General features: G+C 55.5%; 2 protein-coding genes across 3 annotated transcripts in view; both read right to left on the bottom strand.

The window, feature by feature from the left end:
- The window catches only part of LOC140208071 (uncharacterized), a 52,328-nt gene extending 48,967 nt beyond the window's left edge, over positions 1-3,361 (bottom strand). Inside the window, exons 1-2 of the mRNA XM_072276596.1 lie at positions 3,254-3,361; positions 2,415-2,565 (exon numbers count right to left, since the gene is read on the bottom strand). Of these exons, the coding sequence (XP_072132697.1) occupies positions 2,415-2,565; positions 3,254-3,361 (259 nt within the window). The remainder of the gene's footprint in view (positions 1-2,414; positions 2,566-3,253) is intronic.
- A 417-nt stretch (positions 3,362-3,778) lies between these two features.
- Positions 3,779-15,455, bottom strand: part of LOC140207765 (CD5 antigen-like) — a 51,288-nt gene continuing 39,611 nt past the window's right edge. For both annotated transcript variants that reach the window (XM_072276320.1, XM_072276321.1), the window contains exons 2-4: positions 11,494-11,544; positions 6,797-7,141; positions 3,779-4,086 (exon numbers count right to left, since the gene is read on the bottom strand). In XM_072276320.1, the coding sequence (XP_072132421.1) occupies positions 3,809-4,086; positions 6,797-7,141; positions 11,494-11,544 (674 nt within the window). In that variant the 3' untranslated portion in view covers positions 3,779-3,808. The remainder of the gene's footprint in view (positions 4,087-6,796; positions 7,142-11,493; positions 11,545-15,455) is intronic.

Below are 15,455 nucleotides of genomic sequence, written 5' to 3'. Positions count from 1 at the left end.
TGACACACATGTTTTGGTCGTGTTCTGTATTGAAACATTTTTGGAAATCTACTTTTTCTACAATTTCTAAAGTTTGAAAAATTAATTTACAACTAAATAAATTGACAGTTTTGTTTGGTATAATCCCTCAATATATTCATGGTATTTCTCTATCAGACCAACATGTAATTGTATTCGTTACATTATTTGCCAGAAGGGCTATTTTATTGAGATGGAAAGATGCCTCTGCTCCCACTTTGATACAATGCTTCTCTCAGGTGATGCTATGTCTTAGTTTGGAGAAAATCAGAAGTCGAACTTTTGACCCTCGATATGATTTGGAGACAAGGTGGGGTTCATTTGCCCGCTACTATCGTTTGATTTGACTTAATTAATATGGTTTCCTTCCGACTTTTGTTCAAATGAATTTGAGTTGGTGGATTGGTTTTTTTCTTTTATGGAAGCTTGTATGACGTATAGCTCCGGGGTTGTGCTCCCAATGGGTTTTTTTTCCCATTTTTTTTTTAAGTTAGTAGGGTTTCTTTTTTTTCTTTCTTTTTTTCTTTCAAAAAATATTCTTAACACAAATTATTGAGAGTGACGTGTACGGAGAATGGGACGGCATTCCTGTACCCTACAGCCCCCAACCCCCATCGCTGCCCAGTGACCCGTTGGTTCGAGAGAGTCGGCGCGGCGATTCAACATTCGCTGCTGCCCCAAAGCCCAAGGTTAGCTTTGTTAATCGGTTATTTGCTAATTTACTTCTTCATTGTACATATTGACCTGATCACATCGATGCAATTTTTTGTTGATCTTTAATAATAATTAATAAAAATGATTTTAAAAATGATAATTCACAGCGAATACAAGAAACAGTAGAGTCAATGAAAGACCGTGCACAACAGGACGAACAACCAGACAACGTGTAAAACGCAAAAAAAAAACTGCAAATAGGGAAACAAAGAAAAAATATTAATAATGATAATAATAAATATCGACAACGTGAAGAATCCTTGCAAGTGAGTCCACAGGTTGGGCAAGCAGCTCGGCGAGAGGGCAAGTGAAGTTAAGTGAAGCTTTCTCCTCTGGTTCAGGAGCCAGATGGCTGAGGGGTATTAACTGCTCCTGAACTTGGTGGTGTGAGTTCTGCGGCTCCTGTTCCTTCTCCCCGATGGCAGCAGCAAGATGAGTGCATGACCTTGCTTGTAGGGATGATGGATGCTGCTTTCCTGCGACAGCGCCCCTTGTAGGCGAGCTCGGTGGTTGGGAGGGCTTTACCCGTGATGCACTACCTTTCCGTTCAAGGGCATCGGAGTTTCCGTGCCACCGCCAAGGCCCTTTAACGGAGCCAGTCACTATACGCTCCACCATGCCAAATCTTCACAAACCTCTAAGAAAGTAAGGTTGAGGTCATGCGGGCGGTGGGGAAATTGCCCCTCTTGCGCTTCTTGATTTCGTCACTCGAGATTCAGGGTCACGCAACCCTGCCACTTTGATCTGGCTCGCGCCTTCATTAACCGAGTCCGACACTTGCTTTTATTGGATTTTCTTCCTCCTTGCACAAGTCATTGGGTTTGTGGGGAGTGGCCAGGGTTAATCTCAGCGCGCCTAGGGTTAGTGGGGGTTTGTGCCCCCTTGGACCTTAGGGTTAGAATTGAGGGCGGGGGCTGGTGGATGTACATATGGGGCTGGGAGAGATGAGGTTGTGAGGCTTGTTGGGCTGTGGCGGATTGGGTAGCGGGGCCACTTTAATCTGGCCCATGCCTTTCATTAACGTGGTCCGACACCACTTGGATCACAGCTCGAAAAAAAGCGACGTAACGGACTTTTAACATCGTAAGCCAGCGAGTGGTTTGTTATACCTCTCCGCTCGCTGTGAAACGGAAATATCTCCTTCTCCCTTATTAGGGCGAGAGAGAGCCTGTGGTATGTCGAATACCGGGTGAAACGCGAAGTCTCTGGAGTAACCGCAACTTCATGTCTTTGCTATTGCTTTGCTCACGCATCAGTGCTCGGTTGGCGGGTGCCGATGCTTTTTTGCCGGTGGGGGGTGGGGGGAGAGGGAATTGTTGCTTTCTTCCGCCTATGCGCGGGAGGGAGGGGAGCTGTGGGGAGGGGGGTGGGTGCTTTGGGGTTCTAACATTTAACTGTCGTTCATTATTTGGGGACACTCTTCCGTTTCCGTGGATGGTTGCGAAGAAGAACCATTTCAGGATGTACATGGTATACATTTCTCTGACATTAAATGTACCATTGAAACTTTTGAAACCTTAATGAGCCGGGCATGAACTGAGAGGCTTCACCAGTTATGCAGTCTGGGGTCGTTGGGTGTGTCGGGTCTTTAATCGTTAGGGTTTGGTGCCGGACTCCCGGTGAGATCCGCTGAAATGATAACACGGAAAAAATTAGAGCCGCCGCCCCTCACCACCTCTGACCCCCGATGAAGACCGGGTCCAGTTTCCACATCCTGAAGTCAGTAATCAGCCCCGTGGCCTTGCTGACGCCGACTAAGAGGCTGTTGCTCTGGCAGCCCCTCCGCCGGATCTTCAGTCTCCTTCCTTCCTGCACGCTGATTCGCCACCAGCGCTGATTCGGCCGACGTCAGCGGTGTCGTCAGCAGACTCAAACAGGGCGTCGGAGCAGCGCTTAGCCTCGCGGTGGTAAGTGTGGAGCGATTAGGGCAGGGAGTTTAGCACACAACCCTTGTGGTGCATCTGTGGAGGCGGGGGCGGTGGTTTGTGTGATTGTGGGAGGGGGTCGGGAATGTTGCCAATCTGGGGTCTGGGGTAAGGAAATCAAGGATCGAGTTGCGCAAGGAGGCAGGGAAGCCTGGGCCTTCGAGCTCATTGGCTAGTTTTGAGGGGGATGACAGTATTGAATGCCGAGCTGTAGTCAGTGCGGTGCACCCCGATGTGCAGATGTTCCAAGGGTTGAGTGAAGAGTCAACGGAACGGTGTCCACTGCTCGCCTGTTGCGTCAGTGAGCAAACTGGATCGGATCCAAGTCGCTTCTCAGACCAGGAGTTGATATGTTTCATCACCAACCTCAACAATGTGGACACATGTGTTACCGGACGATAGTCATTGGGGCGGGTTCTTCTTGGGCACCGGTATCATTAAAGCCTGCCAGAAGAAGGGAATAGAACACAGACTGCCCGACGCGTGAGGTGAACGACATCGGTGGACAACCCAGCCAGTTGATCAGCACAGGTCTTTAATACTCGTCTGGGCCGGGCACCGCGCATTGGGTTTACTCCCCTGACGGATGCTCTCACTTCGGCCTCAGAGTCTAAAGTTGCTGGGTCATCGGGGGCCGTGAGAGGTCGTGATGGTGCTTTCCACGCTTTGATGTTCAAAGCGAGCGTAAAAGGCGCCGAGCTCATCTGGGAGCAAAGTCTTTGTTGTCACGACACGAGACGCAGTCCCCATAGCAACAAGGGATTATCCCCATAGGAACACGTGTGCTCTATCCGTACAGAAACACGGGGCCACTCCTATAGCAACACAAAGCACCTCCCCAATGCAGCATGGGCCCCGTTCGAGTAATGACATGGAAACCAATCTCCATGGCAACACAAGGCCCATTATTATAGGGACCCGAGAACCAATCCCCATATCGACACCAGCTCCAATTTTCATAGTGACACGGGCCACAATCCCCTGAGCGACAGAGGCTCCGTAGCAACACGAGGCCCATCCCCATGGCGACAAAAGGCCTGTGGTGATGGAAGCTCGACCCCAGCAAGAATCCAGTGTGTAGGGTTAGCGCGACTGTCTGCTCTGGGGGACTCACCGAGCACTCAACGCCCGCGTCCTCCTTGTGCCCGCAGTCATGATCTTCCCAGCGAGGTCCGGGGCAGGCCCAGATGAAGGGTTCGTCGCCGTGACATTTCCTCTGGTCCAGGTAGATGGGTCCAGGGCCTTGGCCGAAAGCGGAGGAGGAGGGGGCCGACAGCGCCGTGCCACAGCCCAGCTGCTGGCAGACGACCGCTGCCTCGGCCAGGTCCCAGTCGTCGTCGCAGACCGTGCCCCATTGCCCCCGCCAAAGGATCTCCACTCGGCCCATGCAGCGGGAGGGCCCGCCCCGCCAGCCTCAGCCGTCGGTGCTCTGAGGTGGGTGGAGGAGACGGGGAGGGCAAGACAGGGGGGAAGCGTGATGGAGATGCGTGCGGGAGGGGGGAGAAGAGGGAGGGGAAGGGAGAGAGAGAGGTGGAAGAGGGCGGGGAGGAGGGAAGGGGCGAGAAGGGGAGGGAGGGGAAGAGAATAGGGAGGTGGAGGGGAGAGAGAGGAGGGGAAGGAGGGGGAGAGGGAGAAAGGGGAGAAGAGAGGCGGGGAGAGGAGAGAGGAGAGGAGGGGAAAGGGAAGAGGAGGAAGAAGGAGAGGAGGAGGAGATGAGAAGGAGGAAAGGAGAGAAAAAGGAGAAAGTGGGAGGTCGAGTGGGAGGAGGGAAACCAGTAGAGGAGGAAGGAGAGAGGGAAAGAGGGGAGAGAAAGGAGGTGAGAGGATAGGAGAGAGGGAGTAGAAGGAGAAAGAACGGGAGGAATGAAAGTGGATGGGGAGTAAAAGAGGAAGGAGGGAAGAGAGGAGGAGGGGGAGAGGGAGTGAAGGGCAAGGGTAAGGAAGGGAAGAGAAGAAGGGGAGGGGCGAAGCGGAAGGGAGGGGTAGACGAGGAGGGGAGGGGAGAGGGAGGAAGGAGAGGGAGGGCGGGAGGGCGGAAGGCAAGCGGCAGAGGGAACAGGGAGGAAGAGAGGACAGTGGTAGAGGAGTCGCCAGAGAGAAAGCGGTGGGGGGGGGGGCGGTGTGCATTTGGTAGCGGAGAGAGAGGGATGAGAAGGTGAGTGAGGGGGGAAGAGAAAGAGGAGTGGGGAAAGTCAGAGGGGAGGGGCGATAGGGAGAGGGAGGAGGGGAATGGTTAAGGGGAGAGAGAGAAGCGAATGGGAGTGTGCAGAGGGAGGGCGCGGTGGAGTGGAGGGGTGAGTAGTTAGCACAAAGCAGGGGAAGGAGCGAGGCGAGGAAGGAAAATGCGAAGGAGGGGAGTGGGAGAGCGGAGGGGAAAGGAGGAGTGGGGAGTGGGAGGGGAGAGACGGTGGAGCGGTGAGGGAGGCGGAAGGGCGAAGGGGAGGGAAAGGGGTAAGAGGGAAGATGGGGGAGGTGTGGCGAGAGGTGGGAGAAGGGGAGAGAGAGGTAAGAGAAAGTGTGTGGGGGGAGAGGAGGAGGAATGGGGAAAGGCAGAGGGGAGGGGCGACAGGGAGAGGGAGGAGGGGAATGGTTAAGGGGAGAGAGAGAAGCCATGGGGAGTGTGCAGAGGGAGGGCGCGGTGGGAGTGGAGGGGTGAGTAGTTAACGCGAAGCAGGAGGAAGGAGCGAGACGAGGAAGGAAAATGCGAAGGAGGTGAGTGGGAGAGGGGAGGGGGAAAGACGAGTGTGGAGAAGGAGAGGGAGACCGGGAGAAGCGGAGAGAAGGAAAGGGGGAAGAGGGAAGATGGAGGAGGAGTGTGGAGAGGTGGCAGAAGGGGAGAGAGGTAGGAAGGGAGGAGAGAGACGAAGAAAGAGATGGCAGAGGGAAGATAGGAGAGAGAAAGAGAGATAGAGGGGAGGTGGGTGGGTTAGTGGGGGAAGATAAGAGGGTACAGGAAGCGGAGAATGTGGCAGGGCGAAAAGGAGGAGGAAAAGGGGTAGAGGAGAGAGGAAAGAGGTGTGGGGATAGGGAGGAGAAGACGGGGAGAGGGATGAACGGAGGAAAGAGAGGAGAAGCAGTTGGGAGAGTGAAGAGGGGAAATGGCGAGTGAGGTGGAGCACGGGAGAAGGAGGAGGGATTGGGAGGTCGCGGGGGAGGAGGACAAGGGGTAGGACGGATAGTGGGAGAGGGAGAGAGAGAGTAGAGAGAGGATGAAAGGGAAGAAAGAGAAGGGAGTGTGAGTGAGGGGGAGGGAGAGAGAGGAGGGGAAGTGCAGAGGATGAAGAGGGAAGAGGGAGAGGGAGAAGGGTGGGGCAAAAGGGAGAGGGGAACGGAGAGGGAGGAAGGGGAGAGGAGGAGAAGGAGAGACGTCAGGAAGGAGAGGGGGAAGGTGATGAGGAGTTGAGAGGAGAGGGGGATTGCGGAGAGGGGAGTGGGTTGCCAAGGCCACAGTAACAGAGATGAACAATATTGAACCTGGCTGAAGATATGCTCTCCTCTTTTGTGTTCGCCGCCCTCCTCGCGCCCTCGCTCCCTCGCCTCCCTCGTACTCGCCACTCCTCTCCTCCTCTCCCTGACCCTCCCCAATATAATCCCCTACCTATCTTCACCCGCCACCCCTCTCCCCACACGCACTCCCTTGAAACAGATGGCCGCCCCCACGCTATCCCATACACTGTCCACTTTCCCCCTTCCTCGCCCGCTTTCCCACGTCCTCTACACCCATCCTTTCGTTTGCTCACCCTTCCTTCCCTCATTCCCTTACCATCCCCTACTCTGCTGCCCACATCGCTACCCTCCACCTTCCCACACCCTCGCCCACACCTAAGTCTACCGCTTCCCTTCCAGCGCTCCTCCTCCTCCTCCACCGCCTCCATTTCCCCTCACCTCATTCCCTCCGCTCTCCTAAACCCTAGCACCTCCCCGAACTCTTAACTCAGCCCCTCCCCTCTCCTTTCCACCCCACGCTTATCCCATCCCAACTCAACCCATCCGCTGACATCCCTCCCTTCTGCTCCACCCCGCCCCTCCTCCTCCCCCTCCCCATCCCCTCTCTTCCTCCCCGTTCCTCCTGCCCACCCGCTACCCTTCCTTCCCTCCTCCTCCCCCCCCCCCCGCTCCCTTCCTCCTCTTCCTCCTACCTGTACAGGTGAGGTGGATGGACAGGTTACGGTCACACCTGGCTTGCGCCGGCAGCAGGGTGGAGTGGCAGCTCGTCCAGCCCGTCTCCTCTCCGGTGCAGTTCAGCATTCCCACCCAGTGGGGCCCCGGGTGGGCCAAAGGCTCGGCCGCGGGTTTAGGCTCCTCTGGCTCCCCGGGCGGTGCCGGTGGGTACCCGGCCTTCCCGCAGGCCAGCTGCCGACATAGGACGTCTGCCAGCGGGGCGCCCCAGAACTCCCGGCAGAGCGGCCGCCACTGGCCGTCGTGAAGGAGCTCCACTTGGCCCGAGCACTCGCTACTCCCGTCCCGTAGGCGGACTGTAGGGGCTGGAGGACGGAGAGAGAGAGGGAGAGAGAGAGAGAGAGAGAGAGAGAGAGAGAGAGAGAGAGAGAGAGAGAGAGAGAGAGAGAGAGAGAGAGGGGGCGGGGGGAGAGCATGAGAGCATGGGGAGAGATGGTCGGACAGACAGATAGAGAGAAAGGCGAGACAGAGAAAAGTGTGGAGGGAGAGTGGAATGGAGGGAGGGAGAGGGGGAGAGGGAGAGAGAGAAAGAGGGACAGAAAGAGGAAGGGGAGGGAGAGAGATAGGAGGGAGGGAGGACACAAAGAGGAGAGAGGAGGGAGAGAGGAGAGAAGGGAGAGGGAGAGAGACACAGAAGAGAGAAAGGTGAGGGAGAGAGAGAGAGAGCGAGAGAGGAGAGAGAGATGGAGTAAAGTGGGAAGGGAGAGTGGGATGGAGGGAGAGAGAGGAGAGAGAGAGAGAGGAGAGAGAGATGGAGTAAAGTGGGAAGGGAGAGTGGGATGGAGGGAGAGAGCGGAGAGAGAGAGGGGAGAGAGAGGAGAGAGAGATGGAGTAAAGTGGGAAGGGAGAGTGGGATGGAGGGAGAGAGCGGAGAGAGAGAGGGGGAGAGAGAGAGGAGAGAGATGGAGTAAAGTGGGAAGGGAGAGTGGGATGGAGGGAGAGAGAGGAGAGAGAGAGGGGGCAGAGAGAGAGGAGAGAGAGATGGAGTAGAGTGGGAAGGGGAGTGGGATGGAGGGAGAGAGAGGAGAGAGAGATGGGGAGAGAGAGAGGAGAGAGAGATGGAGTAAAGTGGGAAGGGAGAGTGGGATGGAGGGAGATAGAGGAGAGAGAGAGAGTGTGTTAGTTTTATCGGCATTACCCTTTCCTCGCACTCGATGTCCCACGCCGATCTTCTGCCCTGAGGGTAAGAATGGAGACAGGGAAGGGTGGGAGGCGAGAAGAGACGGGCGGGGGGGGGGGTTACTTGGGAATTGTGGACGAAGAACTGACTTCCTCCAGTGTTCCCGGGGGGCAGGGGTTGGAGGGAGTATTAGGAAAGACGGCAGTGAGGTGGAAGATCCGGGGGAGAGGTGGGTGGTGGGTGCGGCTCGGGGTGGAGAGAGCGAGTGGTGTGAGATTCCATGGGGTGGGAGATGTAATGGTAGGAGGGCAAGTGTAGAGCGACCGGTGGGTGGGGTCAGAGAGACGTGTGGGTGGGGTCAGAGAGAGGTGGGTGGACAGATGTGGGAAGAGACGCGTAGGATCGGGTGAGACCGAAAGAGACGGGGTTGGCGGGTGAGGTGAGGCTGACAGAGGAAGATGAGTGGGGGGGGGGGCAAGGAAAGGCGAGTGGGTGGTGTGGAAGAGATATTTTGGGGTGAAAGATGGGTGGGGGTATGGGGCTGAATGGGTAGAGGTCGCGAGTGACGGGTGGGTGGGAAGAGGGATAGAAAGTGAGAAAGGGAGAGAGAGAGAGAGACGAGGGGTGTTGGGTGAGGCTGAGAGAGACGGGTGAGTGGGAGATGGGAAAGGCGAGGGGGTGATGGGGTGGATGAAGCAGGTTGGCGCGGTGTTTATCGGTAGGTGGATAGACAGTGTGCGAAAAGGTTGGGCGGGGAGAGAGGGAGAGAAAGAGGGGCGGATTGGGCGGGTGTTGCGAGAGTGACACGTGGTCGTGGTGGGGGGGGGGGGAGGGATTATTAACACTTACTGCACCCCTCCCGCCCCCGTCCAGCAGGTGGACTGGCACCTTTGGCGGTGGAGAGACGGACTGAACCGTTAATGGGTATCTGTGTGTTTGTGCGATCGAGGCGGGGAGCGGGGTGTGAGCGAGTGGCTGATTGTGTCACTGGATGAAGGGAGAGGGGGAGAGAGGGGAGGAGCGTGAGGGAAAGTGGGGCGAGAGAGGGAGGGACGGATGAGAGGGGTGGGAGGGGGAGGGAGACTGCTTAGTGTGTATCGGAGGGGGGAGAAGATGGCGGCGCGACGCAGCGCGCGAGGCCGTTCCGAATGAATATCGAAATGTGTAACTAGGGGTGCCGTGCACAATCCGGATTTGATGGGGACAGCCGTGAGAAGCACGGAGGAACATCTGGAGTAACTTCTGAAATGCCTGCTTCGCTGCCTCTGCTACTGGTAGAGAGGGGAAAGGGGAGTGAGAGGGGGAAGGGGTGAGAGAGAAGGAAGGAGAGGGTTTGCGTGAGTCAAAGGCTGGTAGGGGGGGAGAGAAGAAGTGTTGGCACGTGTCTGTGGTTGTGGTGGTGGGGAGGGAGGGAAGGAAGGGAGAGGAAGAAGAGACGTGGGTGAGTAAAAGGGGTGAGCGGGGAGGGTGAGGGATGGTTGTGGAATGGACAGGAACGAGGGGGAGGGAAGGAGAGAGAGGGGAGAGGGACGGACGAGAGTGAGAGAGTGAGGGCGAGCGAGGGGCAGGAAGGTTGAGGGAGGGTAGGGAGTGTGAGAGAGGGTGGAGGGAAGGGAGGGCGAGAGACGAAAGGCAGGGAGTGGGGGAGAGAGAGGGCGAGGGAGGGGCAGGAATTTGAAGGAGGGAAGGAGGGCGAGGAAGGGAACGAAAGATTGAGGGAGCAGGAGAGAGGGCAGGGCGGTTGGGGAAGGGAAAGGGAAGGTGAGGAAAGGCAAAGAAGGTAGAGGGAGTGGAAAGGGGAAGTGGGAGGATATTGGAGAGAGAGAGCGTGGGTGGGGCTAGAAGAATGGGGCAGGAGAGGGGAGTAGGACAGGGATGATTGTGGGATGCGAAGCGAATGGAGGGTGGCAGAGGAGGGGGGAAGCAGGAGGAGAACTAGTGGTCGTGGACGGGAGAGAGGCGACAGCGTGTGTCTGTGTTCCTGGAGGGAGGAGAGAGCGGGAGAGATCTGGATTTGGTGAGTGGTTGTGGGGAAGTATGGAGGGACATCAGAGTGCGATGCAACCGTGGCGGATAAGGACGCCAAAGTCAGCCGAAAAGCAAAATACAGGTGGAGGGCACGTAACCAAAGAAAAATTAGTGAGAATTTAAAAACCACCAGAAGGCAAATAAAAAGAGCCAGTAAGCTCCCAAATAATATAAACGAGCAAACCATTTTTTTCCAGAAATATAAAGAGTGAACAAGAGGTAAGAGCTGATATCGGACCGCTGGAAAATGACGCTGGAGAAATCCTGTCGTAATAAGGGATAAGGAAATTGTGGACGAATTGAATTCGTATTTTGCACCAGTCTTCACTGCGGAAGACACTAGCAGTATGTCAGAAATTAGAGAGTGTCAGGAAGCTGAAGGGAGCGTCGTTTGCCATAACGAAGGAGGAGGTGCTTTGAAAATCCCCGGAGCTGGACCAGACCCAGTGTTCTGAGAGAGATAGCTGAAGGTAACGTGGAGGGATTAGTAATCATCTTTCAAGAATCGCCAGTGTCTGGCATGGTTTCCGGAGATTATAAATGTCACTCCCCTCTTCAAGAAGGGAGGGAGGCAAGTCTGACCAGTGGTTGGAAAGATGATGGACTCCTTTATCAGCGATGGGATTTCGGGACAAAATTGAGTCTGACTTCAGATGTTGGAGTTCTTTATCAGGGATATGATTTCGGGGTACCTGGCGGCACATGATAAAAGATGGTTTCCTTCAGGGGAAATCTCGTCTGTCAGATTTCCCCGAGGAAATGACAGGCAGGATAGACAAAGGGGAGTCAGGGGATGTTGTGCACTCGGATTTTCTTATGCTCTTTAACAGGGTGCCCCCGCACATGAGGCTGCCATACAGGTTAAGAGCCCCAGGGTGCGACTGAAAAGCGGGCAGCATGGATGGAAAATTGGCTGACCGGCAGGAGGCAGAGAGTGGGAACAAAGGGGCCTTCCCTCGTTCTCTGCCGCAGGGGTTGGTGTTGGAATCGCTTCTCCTCACGTTAGACGACAAGGCAGCGTTGTGGAACCAGGGCGGTTGCAGGAGGACCTAGACAAATCAGGAGACTGGGCAGAGAACTGGCAGATGGGATACAGTGTCAGGAAGAGGAAGGGAAGGAGAGAGGGAAGTAGGAAGAGAGAGAGAGAGAGAGAGAAGTTGTTGGCTTCTCTCTGAAGGGGGAAGGGGATCGGGGGGCGCGGAGAGGGAAGAGGAAAGATAAGGGGTGGGGATTGCGTGACGGTCCCTGGAGGAGGTAATCACGCGCATTGACCCGAGCCACGGCCACAGAGGACGCAATGCACAGTCCGATCCCGCTGGGTCAGTCCAGCTCCTCCTCCCTCCTGCAGGGGCACTCGGGTCTGCGTCCACCGGGAGACGCGGGAGGGGAGGGGAGGGGGTCGGTGGGGATGTCCCGTTTCATCTTATCCGGGGACGGAATTTCTGCGCTGGGACGCACCCTTTTGCTGGCCCCACCCCGCCCACCGAGTGCTCTAAACCGCGTACTCACCGGGAGGCGTGGTGGACGGGCTCTCGGTGGTGGGAACCCCGGTTTGACCCCCTGTGTGAACAAGAGGATCGGGGTTAGGTTGGCTCGCGCGGCAGACACAGCTATCCTCTCTCGCCTCCATCATCCCTTCCCTCCCGTTCTCCGTCTCTCCCGCCCTTCCTACGCTTCTCCCCGTCTCCATCACCCCATCCCTCCCCCTACACCTGTCTCCGTCCAATGCCAGCCCCTACATACCTTCCCATCTCCATGAACCGCTCACCCCCCCCACGCTCTCTCCCATCTTTCTGACCTCCAGCCTCTCCTACACCCATCCCTCTCGTCGTCACGCACTCTTTTCCCTACGCCCTACCTCCCTCTGTCACCCCCATCCTCCCCTACGCCCCTGCTCGTTTCTTTCATCGCCTCCCTCCCCTATGCCACCCATCACCGCCTCCCTCCTCTTCGCCCCTCTTCAGATCCGTCTCCACCTCCAAATATTTGACAGCCACCCTCCCCCGCGGCTCCCGACACGACCTCCCTTCCCTACACGACTCCCTGTCTCCCGTCAGTCCGTCCCTCATCTAAGCCCATCCCTGTCTCCGTCACCCCTTCCTCCTTGCGTCCCTTCCCTTCTCTGTCACTCCGTCCCACCCTACGACTCTTCCCATCGCCGTGACACCCTCCTTTGCGTAGTTCCCCCTTCCCTGCCTCCCCTACGTCCCTCCCCGTCTGTAAATCCCTCACACTCCTGCGCTCCTCACTGTCTCCGTCGCCCCCTCCCTCCCCTACGACCCTGCCCGTCTGCCTCATCCCCTCCGCTCCCCAACGCCCTCCACCTCGCTCTATCAATCACTCTCTGACCCTCATTCTCTCCCACCCCATCTAACGCCCTCCCAGCCCCCTCCCACCACCAACTCCCTCCGTTTGAACCTGCCGCTCGTGACACGACTCCACACACGCCTCTCCCACCCACGCACCGCCCCTCCCTCCCCCACCCCATCCTCGCCTCTCACAGTGCGGAGGCAAACAGCAGCGCCCACAGCTCTAATTCTCTGCTTCAATGGGTGCAGGGGTCTTGGGGGCAGGTTGGATTCCCCCTGCAAGTCGGCTGCAAGCTGCTCAGCGTCAAGGTCAAGTCAACCGTCACGGGCACAGGCGCGCGTTCACGAGGGTGCTTTGCGCGCACTTACGCTCGGCGGCCACTGTATCAGGTACACCCGCATGTGTGCCGGTTAACGCAACTATCTGACCAGCCGATCAGGTGACAGCAGCTTAATGCGTCAAAGCATGCAGACCCGGTCGAGAGGTTCAGGAAAGAGGGCGGAAGAACTGTGATCGAAGTGACTTTGACGGTGGAATGACTGTTGATGTCAGACGGGGTGCTTTGAGCGTCTGAGATACCGCCGATCTCCTGATCTCCCTGGAGATGGCCCGGAGGTGAAAGGATAACATCGAGTGAGCGGAGGTTCGGCGTATAAAATGCCCTGCTAATGACCGAGGTCAGGGGAGAACACAGGAAACTGGAGCAGGAGTCGGCCATCCGGCCCGGCGAGCCTGCTCCGCCACTAATAAGATCATGGCTGATCTTACCATGGACTCGTCTCCACCTACCTGCCTTTTCTCTATAAACCTTAATTCCCCTATGATGCAAAAAACTATCCAACCTTGCCTTAAATATATTTACTGAGGCAGCCTCCACTGCTTCATTGGGCAGAGAATTCCACTGATTCACCACCCTCTGGGAAAGGCAGTTCCTCCTCATCTCCGTCCTAAATCTACTCCCCCGAATCTTGAGACTCTGTCCCCTAGTTCTAGTCTCACCTACTAGTGGAAACTTTCCACCCCTTTCATTCTCTTCTATGTTATCTGATAATTTTGTAAGATCTCCTCGCCTCTGAATTCCAGCGAGTACGGTCCCAGGTGACTCAATCTGTCCTCATAGTCTAACCTCCCTCATCCCTGGAATCAATCTGGTGAATCTCCTCTGCACCGACTCCAAAGTCAGTATATCCTTCCTCAATTACGGAGACCAGAACTGCACACAGTACTCCAGGTGCGGCCTCACCAGTACCCTGTACAGTTGCAGCACGACCTCCCTGCTCTTGAATTCAATCCCTCTAGCAATGAAGGCCAACTTCCCATTTGCCTTCGTCATAGCCTGCTGCACTTGCAAACCAACCTCAGGCACAAGCACTCCCAGGTCCCTCTGCACAGCAGCACGTTGGATTTTTTAAATTACCATTTAAATCTGATCTTCCATTTTTCCTTCCAAAGTGGATGACCTCGCATTTGTCAGCATTGTACTCCATCTGCCAAGCTGGTCCCAAACAGACAGGAAATGCGACAGTAATTCAGATAACCACGGTTTACAACAGCCGTGTTCAGAAGAACATGCATGAATGCACAACGGGTCGAACCTTGAAGTGGACGGGCCACGACGGCTTCCGCACCTGCGCCTAACAAAGTGGCCACCGAGTTCAGTTATTTATGCGCAAGTGGACAAACACTCAGTGGCCTCTTTATTAATCTCTACAAAAGGCAGCTGGTACTGTGAATGCTGAGAAGAAAATGAATCGCAGGGTAGTACACAGCATAGAACACAGAAAATAGAAATATACAGCACATTACAGGCCCTATGGCCCATAATGTTGTGCCGAGCATGTAACCGAATCTAGAGACTGCCTAGAATTTCCCTAGCGCACAGCCCGCTATTCTTCTAAGCTCCATGTACCTATCTACGAGTCTCTTTCAAGACCCTATTGTATCCACCTCCACCACCGTCGCCGGCAGCTCATTCCACGCACTCACCACTCTCTGTGTGAGAAACTTACCCCTGACATCTCCTCTGTACCTATTTCCAAGGACATTAAGACTATGCCCCTCATGCTAGCCATTTCAGCCCCGGGGAAAAATGCCTCTGACTATCCACACAATCAATGCTTCTCATTATCTTGTACACCTCTGTCAGGTCACCTCTCATCCTCCGTCGCTCCAAGGAGAAAAGGCCGAGTTCACTCAACCTATTCTCATAAGGCACGCTCCCCCAATCCAGGCAACATCCTTGTAAATCTCCTCTGCACTCTCTCTATAGTATGCACTTTCATCCTGTGGTAAGCATGTGTGTGTGTGTGTGTGTGTGTGTGTTGAGCCGCAATATGACTGTACAACAATATGACTTAAAATCAACTCTGGATTTCACACAAACACACACACACACACACACACACACACACACACACGTACCACCAGTTGGCCCTACAGGCGACTCCGCCTCAGCGAGGCACCGTTCACCATCAAGGATCCCACCCCCCCCGACCCTCCCCCCCACCCCCCGGGCCAAACCATCTCCTCACGGCCCCCGTCGTCAGGAGGTACAGAAGTTAGAAGTCCCACGTCACTAGCTTCAAGAACAACGACTTCCCTTCACCCTAATCACTACCTCGGTGCCTCAACACCGAGAACACTGCACCGCAGCCGACCCTCTACTGTTTTGATTGTGTTGAAAAGATGCACGAGAGAGCTGATATTTTCCTGCCAGTGCTCTGTGTCGCCTGCTCTGTGCCTGTGGCGCTGCCGCAACTTAAGTTCTTCATTGCACCTGTGCAGGCGTGAGCTTGTGCAGATGGCAGAGAGCTCGACTTCGACTTTGACGTCAATAAACAGTCAACCGTGAGATTTAAAGATTGAAGATTGTTTAATGTCATTTCCAGGCACCAGTGTAAAGGACAATGAAATAATTGTTTCTCCGGATTCCAGTACAGCGCGCGCACACACACACACACACACACACACACACACACACACAGGCACACACACACACACACACACACACACACACACACACACACAGGCACACACACACACACACACACACACGCAGACACACAGACACACACAGACACACACACACACAGACACACACACACGCCAGACACACACAGACACACACACACACACACGCACACACGCACACACACACACAC

This window comes from Mobula birostris, chromosome 13 (assembly GCF_030028105.1).
Source record: "Mobula birostris isolate sMobBir1 chromosome 13, sMobBir1.hap1, whole genome shotgun sequence".
NCBI classification, from domain to species: Eukaryota; Metazoa; Chordata; class Chondrichthyes; order Myliobatiformes; family Myliobatidae; genus Mobula; species Mobula birostris.
This window is presented reverse-complemented; position numbering and strand designations above follow the sequence as displayed.